The sequence below is a fragment of the Lacerta agilis genome, chromosome 10, assembly GCF_009819535.1.
Source record: "Lacerta agilis isolate rLacAgi1 chromosome 10, rLacAgi1.pri, whole genome shotgun sequence".
NCBI classification, from domain to species: Eukaryota; Metazoa; Chordata; class Lepidosauria; order Squamata; family Lacertidae; genus Lacerta; species Lacerta agilis.
The window spans coordinates 44317251-44330730 of NC_046321.1; the positions used below are offsets into that span (position 1 = coordinate 44317251).

Genomic DNA, 13480 nt, shown 5'->3' on the forward strand with positions numbered 1-13480 from the left:
CCCCGCCCCTGGGGTATGCCGGGCGGGGGCTTGGGGGCATCGGCGGGCTACAAAGAGCCCCGAAGCCGCTGCCATAGCGCAAAGGGCTGCCAGGCTGCGGCTTCGGAGCTCTTTGCAGCCCACCGAAGCTCCGGAAGCGGCGGCCCGGCATCGCTGCGTGTGCGTCATGACGCACGCGCGCGCAGCGACGCCCCCGCCCCTGGGGTATGCCGGGCGGGGGCTTGGGGGCATCGGCGGGCTACAAAGAGCCCCGAAGCCGCTGCCATAGCGCAAAGGGCTGCCAGGCTGCGGCTTCGGAGCTCTTTGCAGCCCACCGAGGCTCTGGAAGCGGCGGCCCGGCATCCCAGGGGGCGGGGCATCGCTGCGTCATGACGCACGCGTGCGCAGCGACGCCCCCGCCCCTGGGGTATGCTGGGCCGCCACTTCGGGAGCCTCGTCCGTGCAGCGCTGCTGCTCCCGGGGTGACGGAGGGAGCGGCGGCGCATGGGAGTGGTGGGACGCGCCGCCGCTCCCTCTGTCACCCCGGGAGCAGCAGCACCGCACACACCCGCCTAGGGGCGGCACGAGGGGCGGCCCGCCCCCACCGCCCCCACCCTACGACGCCCCTGTCTGCTGGATCTCTCAGCGGCTTTTGACACCATCGACCATAACATCCTTCTGGACCGTCTAGAGGGGCTGGGAGCTGGGTGCACTGTTATACAGTGGTTCCGCTCCTTCCTCCTGGGCTGTGTTCAGAAAGTGGTGGTGGGAAATGAGTGTTCAGACCCCTGGGCTCTCACTTGTGTGGTGCCTCAGGGTTCTGTCCTCTCCCCCATGCTTTTTAACATCTACATGCAACTGCTGGGAGAGTTCATCAGGGGGTTTGGGCTGGGAGTTCATCAGTATGCGGATGATACCCAGCTCTACCTCTCTTTCAAATCAGAACCAGTGAAGGTGGTGAAGGTCCTGTGTGAGTGTCTGTAGGCGGTTGGAGGATGGATGGTGGCTAACAGATTCAGGTTGAATCCTGACAAGACAGAAGTACTGTTTTGGGGGGACAGGAGGCGGGCAGGTGTGGAGGACTCCCTGGTCATGAATGGGGTAACTGTTCCCCTGAAGGACCAGGTGCGCAGCCTGGGAGTCATTCTGGACTCACAGCTGTCCATGGAGGCGCAGGTTAATTCTGTGTCCAGGGCAGCTGTCTACCACCTCCATCTGGTACACAGATAAAATACAAAACCGTGTATATCACTGGATAGAAATGTATTAATATGGAACTAAACTGACAATATCATCATACAAAAAGCTTTCATGGATATTTTATCTGAGGTACAGATACCGTGACTGTCTGTTGTTGTTTCTACCATCTGGTACACAGGCTGAGACCCTACCTGTCTGCGGACTGTCTCACCAGAGTGGTGCATGCTGTAGTTATCTCTCACTTGGATTACTGCAATGCACTCTATGTGGGGCTACCTTTGAAGGTGACCCGGAAACTACAACTAATTCAGAATGCGGCAGCTAGACTGGTGACTGGGAGCGGCTGCCGAGACCACATAACACCGGTCTTGAAAAACCTACATTGGCTCCCAGTACGTTTCCGAGCACAATTCAAAGTGTTGGTGCTGACTTTTAAAGCCCTAAACAGCCTCGGTCCAGTATACCTGAAGGAGCGTCTCCACCCCCATCGTTCTGCCCGGACACTGAGGTCCAGTGCTGAGGGCCTTCTGGAGGTTCCCTCACTGCGAGAAGCCAAGTTACAGGGAACCAGGCAGAGGGCCTTCTCAGTAGTGGCACCCGCCCTGTGGAACACCCTCCCACCAAATGTCAAAGAGAAAACCAACTAGCAGGCTTTTAGGAGACATCTGAAAGCAGCCCTGTTTAGGGAAGCTTTTAATGTTTAATAGATTATTGTATTTTAACATTCTTTTGGAAGCCGCCCAGAGTGGCTGGGGAAACCTAGCCAGATGGATGGGGTATTATTATTATTATTAATAATAATAATAATAATAATGTATGTCCCACTTCTTAGTCTCTGTTTCCAAGTGGCTGACAGCATAATTGGAACAATGCACAATTGCACTGTTTTCTCGTGCTTCTGGTGTTTGGTCTTCAGAAACAAACACAGAGACTAGAACGCATTTTACAACGTTAAAAAACAAAGACAGCCGGCAAGAAATACAACCAATCTGAACTAAGCTCCGGTCAAAGCTTGGACAAGTTGCTGTGTCTTAGCAACAAAAAGTCTTCGAAGAAGGAACGCGATGAGTGGATAGAGGTTGGGTTGCCAACGTGGCACAGTAACACCTTTGAGGACTTTCTCTGGTGCCTACCAACCCTCTGAACTCACCCACCCAAATAACTGCCCTGTTTATCATGAGATGATTGTCTCCCCAACTACCACACTTTCAGAAGTACATGTTGTTGAAGGAGGAAACCAGATTTGTGGTGACACATTTTGACTGGGCAACCCTGATAGCAACAATAGCAGGCGGAAAACTCTCCAAGCACTTGCCGTTTTGAAACCTAGGCGACTGAACCAACTCTCAGCCTAGCCTACCTCACAGGGCTGTTGCAAAGATAGAACTTCGTAGGACATGAGGCTTCTGAAAACAACAAAGTGGCTTTGCCACTTCGAAGGCTTACAGATTTGTTAGCCAGGCATGACCAAACTTGGCCCTCCAGATGTTTTTGGAACTACAACTCCCACCATCCCTAGCTAACAGGACCAGTGGTCAGAGATGATGGGAATTATAGTCCCAAAACATCTGGAGGGCCAAGTTTGGTCATGCCTGGGCCCGATACGAACCTTCTTAGACCCTTATATCTTAATGAAGGCCTTCTCTGGATCCCTGCTTTGAAGGCTGCATGGAGGATAATGACAAAGGATCCGCTCATAGAATCACAGAGTTAGAAAGGACCACACAGGTCATCTAGTCCAACCCCCTGAAATGCAGAAATATTTTGCCCAACATGATGCTTGAGCCCATGACCTGGAGATTAAGAGTTTTGGGCTCTGCCAACTGAACTGTCCAAGGATGTGACCTTTTCAATTGTGGCTCCCCATTTGTGGAGTAAGAGAACTTCACCTGGGGCCTTTGCTGACATCTTTTGAGTGGCAGGTAATATATATACAGTGGTACCTCGACTTACGAAATTAATCTGTTCCAAAGGCGCGCTTGTAAGTCGAAATCTTCGTAAGTCGAAGGCGCCATCTCGGAACGGGAAAAGAATTCGGAAGTCGAAAAAAGCGCATTCAAATTTTCGTAAGTCGAGGTATCGTGCTGCCACTTTCCCTTCGCAAGTCAAAAATTTCGGAAGCGGCGGCCATTTTTTCGCTTCCAGAGGTCATTCGGAAGTCGAAAAATACGGAAGTCGAGTCGCTCGTAAGTCGAGGTACCACTGTGTGTGTGTGTGTGTGTGTGTGTATGTATATATGTTCTCCCCGCTCCAAGCTTCTGATTGACTACAACAATGTTTCCTGTTGGTTGTGCTGGGATTGGGGGCTGCTTTGTGTGTGTGTGTGTGTGTGTGTGTGATGAATTGCATGTGTTTTGGTGTACATATGTTTTATATCAATATGCTTTTGTTATAACATATTTTTTACTTATGCTTATTCTCTTACATACAATGCAGGTCATTTAGAAACCTGCAACTAACAAATTCATTCATAGATAAAGAAAATAAAACCAACAAATAATAGGTTTTAAGATGCCAGAAGACTCTGGCTGGATCGAGACACATCAAAGAAGCATTTCAGTTCAAAGCGTTGTAAATTTAAACAGGGAAAACAGGTAGAAAAAAACGGGACTCCACGTCTCCATCTGGTGGCACAATGTCATATCGCACATACAACACATATAAATCACTTTTTCTTTACCAGTCTAGCTGGTCTCTCTGTTGTTTTTCTTGCAAAACACCAGTGTGACTACCCAGTAGCAGTCACACTTCATTGAGGGCCCATGTGCAAAATAATTTTTGGGGCAGCACTCCCCGTTTAGTTTGACTGCCCACCAGTATCTAATTACATTTATATGGATTTTTAGCAGTTGTGTTATATGCCTGGGCATTAGGAGATGTTAAGAATGTTGTGGTGTGGGACAGTAATAAAATATTCTACACATGCAGTTGACAGATACTTTATCGCTACAGTAATAGATTTATTATTACTTTAAATTTGGATACCTGAAATGTAGCATCGCTTCTCCTAGGAAAAGGTAACAGGTGCTCTCTAAACGAAAAATACTTAAAAGGTGATGTTATTGCAAGAGACACATCTTTTAGTGGATGTTTAAGACAAAATATGTAGACACTGAGCAAGGGAAATATATTATACTAGTCCTTCTAAAAATTCATGGGGTGTGACTGTAGTTGTTCATAAAAATGCTCCCTTCCAATGCTACAAACTGTAGCCGGCTCAGAAAAGTCCTTCCTTATAAACAAGAGTGATTTTCAATCTAGACCAGCATCATATGCTAAAAAGAAAACCCCATGGTTAGATGTTTAAAAGTCTGCAGCATTCTCAAGGGGAGGGAGGAAATGCAAGATATCTACTGATGAGTAACATAGTAATGAAAGAGCTTTGTTTTATTGTGACTGAGACTCAATAGGTGCGTAAGATTGTAATACAGCAATTGTCTTCAGAATGTGTTATTAGGAATATAAACCACTAGAGGGCCACATTACACCAACAGCAGTTAAGCATGCATAAACTCCTGTTAAATAATGGCATGTACCAGCGCATCCATTTGTCAACTTCTTAATGTACAGTATGTGGAAAATCAAAGTCGGTATCCAGCCCTTAGCGCAAGGCCTTAGGGCTGTGCAATGGGATTTGTCTTTCTGCTTCCCCTGCGCTTCCATCCCGTGCCTCCTTAAAATCTGTTCTGGGGGGTTCCAGCCCTCCAGGGCAGAGAGTTGATGGAGGGGAAGTCCAAACTGCTTGCGCTCGCAGACCACCTGAAAATCTGGACGATGCAGTGACGAACTCCCACTCCAACTTCAAGCCTAGGGACAATCCGCAGCCCCAGTGACTGCGCGGAATGGCCCTGATGATTGACACCTGCCACAAGCGGCTTTAAACTTCAACCTGGAAGCTCCAGCTTCCTGTTGCATTCGCGAGGTGTCCCCCCCCCCTTCAAAACTGTCGGGGGTGGAGAAGATGTTATACTCCGGACCCCGAACCATTGAAATAAAAGGATTTAACCTAAGGGCATGGATTTTAACGGGTCTGCATCTCTGAGTACGACTTACTTAGAGAAGCCTGCAAGCACGTGTTGCGGGAGCAGGAGGAAGGGTGGAAGCACAGTGTCTTTACGTTGTGGCCTGAGGAAACTTTATTATGATCATATTGTATTGACCCAGGGGCACAGTACATATGGCTGTTAACCAGAAGGCTGGTGGTGGTTCGAGCCCACTCAGGGGTGGCTGTGGAATTAGAAATAGCCCCTGAGGTCCTTTCCAACCCTACAATTCCTGGATTTACAGAAGTCCTCCCAGTTTCTGATTTGATCCAGGAACATGGGCATGGCCAGAATTTTTGTTGAGGGAGGTGGACAGGCTTTGGTTGGTTGGTGGGGGCAGAACCTTTGATTTGTATTGATTTAGGGGGGGCAGTTGCCCCCATGCACCCCCCCTGGCTACGCCCATGCCCCAGAATGTCCCGCTTTTCCTTAGGAGAAATTTTAGAGGGCGTGGAGTTAACAGACCCTATAGCCACCTGAAGGCAAAGGGGACTTTTTTATTTTTAATGTTTTAATGTTGTGTTTTTTAATCTGTTGGAAGCCGCCCAGCGAGGCTGGGGCAACTCAGTTAGATTTAACCTAAGGGCATGGATTTTAAATGGTGGTGGTGGTGGTGGTGGTGATGATGATGATGAGGCTCAGATGACTTGTCAATCCCAGCAGGTATATAAGAGGACGACCTGGCCTACCCAGGCCTATTCCCTCTGATGCAGATCTGATATATATATATAGTGGGGGGTGGGGGTAGGGGTGGGGGGGTTGCACATGTGCCCATCAAGCTGTGTGTGGGAATTATCCTTCCATGTGTGGTGCTGTCAGGAGGGGGTCGTGCAAATGCTGCGCGTTGTGCAGAATGGAAATATTTAGGTGCGATGTTCTATCCACGGATGCAGCTTGCAGAGGGGAAATTCGAGAGGGCGAGGGAGCATGGGTCCGCTGTGGGGAGTGGAGCGCATTTCTTGCGCACGGGTGCCTGCCTGCAGAAGGGATTTGTGCTGCGGAGCTGTTGTGGAAAATGCCTATGTGGTTGTGTTGACAGGTGTGCAAAGGAGGGGTGCAGAAGCTAAAGGTATCTGTCTGTATGGCCTTTCCTAAGGCCAGGTTGTGCAGTCAGCTGGGGCCTGTAAAAAGCCAGGCCGGGAGCCTCCTTAAGTTGAGGCTGCATAGGCCTTGTGGTGCATGTGATTCAGATTCTATTCAGTTGAACCTCTGGTTACAAAGTTGACTTTTTTTAGCAATGCCCCCTTAGTGAGCCTTCTTTTGTTCGCTTCTTTTTATTTTGAGGCAGTGCGCACCTATGTTTGTGGAACTGCAAACCTTTCCAGTCATGTGTTACTCCATGTGATCCCTTATTTTCAAATCCGAAACTTGACAGCTATGCTGAACGACGGAACAACAACAAGAAATTTTGGTGTTGGAGTGGACCGTTCTATGATTCTATATCCCGCCCTGGCCAGAGTCGCTTCTCCGTCCTCGGTGCCACGGCGCCCCCTGGCGGAGCTGAGCGGCACCGCTCCCGTTCGCCCCCCCCCCCCTTTCCCCGCACTTCGCTCTCCCTCGCTCACCCACAAGGGCACGTCCCCCTTAGTCGGAAGAGTCCCGCTCACAACTGCGGCGCCTGCCAAGAGGCAAACCCACCTCGGGCAGCAGCAGCAGCAGCAGCAGCAGCAACAACAGGCGAAAGCAAGCAAGCAAGCAAGCAGCCCGCCTAGGCGCTGGGAGAAGCGCTCGCTCGCTCGCGTGTGCTGGAAGAAGGACGGAGAGAGAGAGCAGCGCGCCAGCAACTCTCCGAAGGAGGACTTTGCCAGTCCGCATGGCCGGGGGAAGGAGGAGAAGCGGCGGCGGCGGCGCCTTGTGCTCGGCGCTCTGGCTGTGGCTGTGCCTGGGGAGCCCGCCGCCTGCGCGCGCCGCCCCCCGCCAAGAGGACACGCTCTACCTGTGGATCGACGCGCACCAAGCCCGCGTACTCATAGGTAAGGCGCGAGGAGCCCCGCGCCCACGCGGATGCGGGGGGGGGGGCAAAACAGCCACGGCCCCCCACTCTGACGCAACAGTTTTGCGGCAACTGAAAAGACGACAGGTTGCTGCTGCTGCTGCTGTTTGGCAATCGGGTTCATTAGCAGCACCAATAAAGTCGTGGGGTTTTTCATGGGGGGAAGTAAATGAGAGCTTGTGGGTGGGGGGCTGGCATTGGGGTGCCAGGACGTGGTATGCGAGGAGGAGCGAAGCGTGAGACTCTTCGTCTCAGGGTGGTGGGTTTCAAGCTCCGCGTTGGGTAGAAAAGTTTTTCTTGCGTTGCAGCGGGTCAGCCTAGATGACCCGGTGGGGTCTCTTCCTACTCTCTCGTTCTATGATCTCGCCATAAACACCCCTGTCTGGAAGCTGCGAAAGTCTGCTTCATCGGATGCTAGTTTCATCCATTCGCAGGAACGCCAAACGCAGGAATGGGCGTAGCCGCGATTTATGTTGGGGCGACGGAACGGACACCCACCTGCCATCACCGTCTGGCTCCGTCTAGCAGATTCAGAATGAATGATCTCCACAGCAGTTGTTTTTAATTACTTTCTTTTGACTCCCAAGTGCTCAGGAAAAAATTGTCGGTATCTTTCTGCAATTTCTACTTTAAATATCATTTTTATTTATTTGCTTGGTTTAGGGGAGTGCAGCCGTCTCCCTGCCTGTCCCCTCCCCGCTATACCCATGGTGTGGAAGCTGTGAGGAGGAGCGTTGGTCTTGCAGTTCCATCAGTGGAGCATGAGACTCTTAATCCCAGGGTCATGGGTTCGAGCCCCGCATTGGGCAAAAGATTCCTGCATTGCAGGGGGCTGGACTAGATGACCCTGGGGTGGCCCCTTCCAGCTCCACCGTTCTATGACCTCACCATAAACACTCTCATCTGGAAGCGCCATAAGTCTGCCTAATTGGATGCCAGCTTCATCCGTTCACATTAAAGCTGGACATAGGTCTGTCCAGCGCCACTTGCCGTTCAAGTGTGTTTGCAGAGCGACCCTTTGCTCAGTTTACTTGGAAGCAATGCAGTGCTGGAACGATGAAGGAGAAAGTGAGTGGGGGACCTAAATGAAACCTGTAAGTCCCCCCCTGATTAACCCGCCCACCTCCAAAGTTTAGCCCAATCTGTGTCTCCTAAACAAAGTTGTGGAAATGAAGCTAAGACAGCTAAGGGGGCTATGTTGCCCTCTGCGTGTCTGGTAATTCTGATTAATTTCCACTATATTAAATGGGATTTACTCCCACATAAATGTGCATAGGATGTTGGCCTTCATTTTGAATGGATTAGCATTCTTCTTCTGTAAGGACTTGGGGTGGGGTGGGGGGGCTGGGAGAAGAAGCAGCCCATGAGCTTGTGCCGAATTCTTTAAATGTTCCAGTTCTTATATGTGCCCTGGAAAAAAAGGGGGGAAGGGGCGGAAGAGGGAGAAATCTCGGGGCCTCTTCATCTGTGCCACATTTTCTGCACGGAAAAGCACTTCTGTGCAGCTCAAGGAGAAACCGGGGGGGGGGGGCAGCAACTAGATCATGTGCGATGATTGCATGAGTGCATCTCCCCTCCCACACCGAAAGCAGCCCCATGCTTTCACAATCAAAGCCACATGTACGCATGGTCACGGTGCTCCCGCTCACAGGGACCTGTTGCAGAGCGTCAGTGTGCTGCGGCCAACTGCGGCTTCCTTGCCTGTGTACGCGAAGATATGTGGGCATCGTTGCCACGCATAACGATCTGCGCAAGGTTTGCCCCCTCTTCCCTCTACAGAAGTGCTTTCCGTGTAGGAAATTTCAGAAGCGATCCCCTCCCCACAGGAGTCTTGCCTGCCTGCCTACGAAAACTTCAGCGAAGAAAACATTTGCTTTTCATCCTGCATTACGATTAATCTCCCACCTGTTTTGAGTTAATTGGTTTTGTTTTACAGGCTTTGAAGAGGATATTCTCATTGTTTCTGAGGGGAAGATGGCCCCCTTCACACACGATTTCAGAAAAGCCCAGCAAAGGATGCCTGCCATCCCGGTCAATATTCACTCTATGAATTTCACCTGGCAAGCAACTGGAAGGGTAGGTAGAATCTGGGATTGGGAAAGGTTGGCAAAGAGCAGCGCAACTTCTGACCGGCGAGGGGAGAAGAGCTGCATGTTTAACCAGAGCAAATATTTAGTTTATGAAAATATTCGCGGAAAATATTTCAGTGATGTGCCAAAAAGTCACTACAAAGTGGTTCCTTGAATCACCTGTCATAAGAAATATTAATAAATCACATCTATGACACACACAAATATACAGTGTTCTCTCTCTCTCTCTCTCTCTCTCTCTCTCTCTCTCTCTCCCTCCCTCTCCATCTTCTATGAAACTTTGTTCCTAAAGTGGAAAATAGCTCACAATCTCATTCAGAAATTATCAGGTGTATATGGAAAGGTGCTGAAAACATGACACACACATACACAACTGGAATGTTTAGCAGACAAAATACTCAGCGGCCCAGAGCTTCGTAAGATAGCTGATCTTATGCTTTATATAACACTCCATTCTTGAAACATTTGCCATTCATAAGGTGCTTTTCCAGTGCACAAGGCCATTCATATAAGTAATATTAATCATCTTTGCAAGTCGCCTGTAGTAAATCAGGATGGGGGGAAGAGACTGCACAGCTTCAGGTAGAGGTGGCCAGTTAGGATAAACGCTGCTGAGGTTGATGAGCTAATTATTTGACTTGAAGCCTATTGCTACCCCCATTACAGATCTGAGCTTGGAGCTGAGAAAAAGTGCCTTGCTTAAAGCTATCTAGTGAGTGGCAGAGCCAAGCTTTGAAGCCTTTGCTGGTTCAGCCTCTTATTGCACCACCCTTCCCATGCATGTTTAACCATACAATCTTAGACCCCGATGGGTCCAACCTCCTGCAATGCAGGAATCTCAGCTAAAGCATCCATGACAGATGGCCACCCAAACTCTGCTTAAAAACCCCCAAGGAAAGAGAGTCTACCACCATTCGTGGGAGTCTGTTCCACGAACTGAAAGCAAGCCCCACTGTCTTCAGTGGGGATTACTTGCGGGGGGAAAGCACACCTAGAATTGTGACCTTACTTGCTATGATGCGCTAGCTCTTAGATTTCAGTGCTGTTACCTGTCTGCACGTGGCTTCAATATGGCATTCATAGATAAAATTAAGACCTTCAACCTTTACTATGCATTCAATATGTTTGTACCGAGGGGGGGTACTAGGAGACAACTAATCTGCAGGCAAATTTGCAAAGCACTATTTGCAAATGATTGGGGTACTGGCATCTATACATGGAGCAAACCTCTACAAATTGTATAGGAATACCTGGTATGAACACGTACATGTGCAGTTTGACATCATGACAACGTATGGTGAATCTGCATAAAAGCCTCAAGGGCATTGGGGAAAATTCTGGGAATAGACACATATTTTTCAGGTGGAATTAAAAAGAAGAAGAAGTCCAAACAATTAATAAGCACTTTGTCTGCAGTGGTTGGACCCATGCTAAGTTAGTAACACCTCCGATCTATTGATATCAATGGGGGAAGTTTGTTGTGTTTATTGGAAGTCTCATTGATTTCAAGTGCATCTAAAGCATGGCTAACATGCAGTATAATCTTATGCACATTTACTCAGAGGTAAGCCTCACTGTGTTCAGTGATACCTGCTCTTTACTAAATGTGTTTAGGGTTGCAACTTGGCTCTGGAGCTAACCCTACATTAATTGAAAAATAGGCTCAAGAAGCAGGACATTATTTAAATGGGGTGCCCATAAGATTGGCTGATCCTTTTTCCTCAATGAAGAAATGCATTGATCTCCTTACCTTTTAAGCACTCTCATGCTTTTATTTCTCTAAAGCAAATGAGAAACCATCTCAGTGAGCTTTCATGCATTCTGATATCACCATCCATTTCAACAGGGTGTGACATAATTTTCATAGTTCTATAACGTTCTGCTCTAAGGACATTCCTTGCCAAATGTCCATCAAATTAATTCAATGGATTCACATGTCAGTGGGCTTGGACACACAAGAGCATGAGATGAAGACTAGCTAGGTTGAGGAGCAGTACATTTATTTTGGGACTGCCTTGATTCATGTTCGTTTTTTTGTGAGCGTTGAAAAGCACGAGCCATTTCTGGCAATTTCAGATACTCGTTGCAGACATAATTGCTCTCCTGGTCACCATCTTCCTTCTCCTTTGCCCTCTAGCGTTTTGTGCAGCATGGAAGCCATGCCATGTTGAGCTGCTACCCCCCTCCCATGCCATGCATACTGGGAAGTCATGTCCCTGCCATCTGTGCACATAGCATAAATGTCTGCAGGGAAGACATGCAAATGCCAAGAGAGGGTCTCCAAGCACACAGAGTGTGAGGAGTGAAGCTGCATGGCTTGCACTACCTACAATGAGGTAGTTCAGTTGGGTAGAGCATGGTGCTAATAACTCCAAGGTTGCAGGTTCGATCCCCGTATGGGACAGCGACATATTCCTGCATTGCAAGATGTTGGAGCTGATGATCCTTTGGTCCCTTCCGACTCTACAATTCTGTGACAGGCAGCAGGGTGGCAGGCAGGAGTCCTTTCCAGCCTATCTCAAGATGCTGGGAATTGAATTCTACATGCCAAGCAGATGTTCTTACCACTGCACTAAAGCTGATCTCCTAATCTTTGAATGAGGCTGCTGTCTAGGATCATTGCTATCACACTTCTAAGTTTCCCACGAATGAGTATTTTTCTGCTTCGTTTCCACAATCTGGTGAGGACCCTTAGAAGTCTATTGAGAGGGAGCCCTACTTTGTGCTCTTTCTTTATTTCACAACATTTACATACCACTTAATTGTAATAAAACCTCCAAGTGGTTTGCAAAAATGTTATCAATTGGGTCTCTCATGCCCACCCGATGTTCTCATGATTATAATTTCAGGGCCAGTCCAAAACGTTTTCTGTTTTCCCAAGCTCTTAAATAAGAACTGTTTAATCTCACTGCCTGTTTGAATGTTGCTATAATTTGTTGTGTTAGTTTGTAGGTTTTATTTTCTATTTCTATAAATAATTTTAAGTATATTTACATTATTTCAAAAATGCAGAAAATTTACAGGTTCTCAGAGTGTAAGCAGTAGAAACAGAAAAATATACTCACATGAATACTGTAACTCTTTAAAAGTGAGAGTTTGGTAATGAAAAACAGAAAATGTTGGGCACAGAGATCATGTGAGTCTGATCAGATTGATGCTAGCATAGAGAAATATGAGAAATGGTTGTGTAAAAGGCAAGGTATTCAAAACACAGGAAAGAAAAGTCAAACGGTTGTAAATTGTCCTGAAATTTGTTGTTCCAGTAATTTACAATAAAGACCATTTCTTCAGTCAAATTGTTGTCTTGTGAATTTTATATGTTTCACCTGGACACGGAGAAAAATGGAGGTTTTGTTAATGAAGCAGTTTCCCAACCTTTCTTTAATTATTATCTGATACTTTCTAATATTGTCCATAGCTACTAATGGTTAAACATAACACAAAAGGTGCACCGGCTTGTTAAATTTTGGCTTTTAAATAACACAGGAGAGCCACTTTGAGATTGGGTATAAAATGATAACTTGTAACCTCTTATATAGTAGTTGAAAATTTTTGTCCAAAAAATATGCATGCAATCTGCCTTTGATGCTTGCCATCACCAGCATAAATCTGAGGCTGAGTGATGCATTTTGCTCAGTTTACACAGAATGAGGTGCCACTGGTAGATATTTTAAAACAGTTTTCCTCTGGTTTGTCATTATTAATAATGACGGGACATTATTGATCGATCAATTCCGTTCTTGTTTTCGCATAAAGCTTAGACTCCTTGGGTTTCCCCCCCCATTTTTTCAGCAAAGATGTTTGCTTGTGATCCAGTTCTTTTTGTCAGATAGAAAATCAAATATTTTATGGACCAGTCTTTTAGTATTAGGGTTGATAATACAGTTCTTTATCATTGGCTTTTCATGAAGGTGGCTGGATTTAGTTATCAAATGGGCAACAATGTGCCAAATTTGAAAGACTACAGCTAACCTTCCACTGGAATAACAAGATCATTGTGATTACAGGACCATTGATAATTCACCTGTAGTTTGATAAAATCATATTTTGATGTGAAACTGAAAAAAAACACCTCTCATACATTGTGATGAGGTTTTTTTTATTTATTCACGTCTTAAATATTACCAAGATAAGCGGTGATAATTCAGGGGCTTTAGTGCTGTTGACTATAGGCT

At 47.3% G+C, this 13480-nt stretch overlaps 1 protein-coding gene across 1 annotated transcript in view; it reads left to right on the forward strand.

Annotated features, from left to right (window-relative positions):
- Positions 1 to 7013: 7013 nt before the first annotated feature.
- Positions 7014 to 13480, forward strand: part of WIF1 (WNT inhibitory factor 1) — a 36233-nt gene continuing 29766 nt past the window's right edge. Inside the window, exons 1-2 of the mRNA XM_033162649.1 lie at positions 7014 to 7195; positions 9152 to 9291. Of these exons, the coding sequence (XP_033018540.1) occupies positions 7036 to 7195; positions 9152 to 9291 (300 nt within the window). The 5' untranslated portion in view covers positions 7014 to 7035. The remainder of the gene's footprint in view (positions 7196 to 9151; positions 9292 to 13480) is intronic.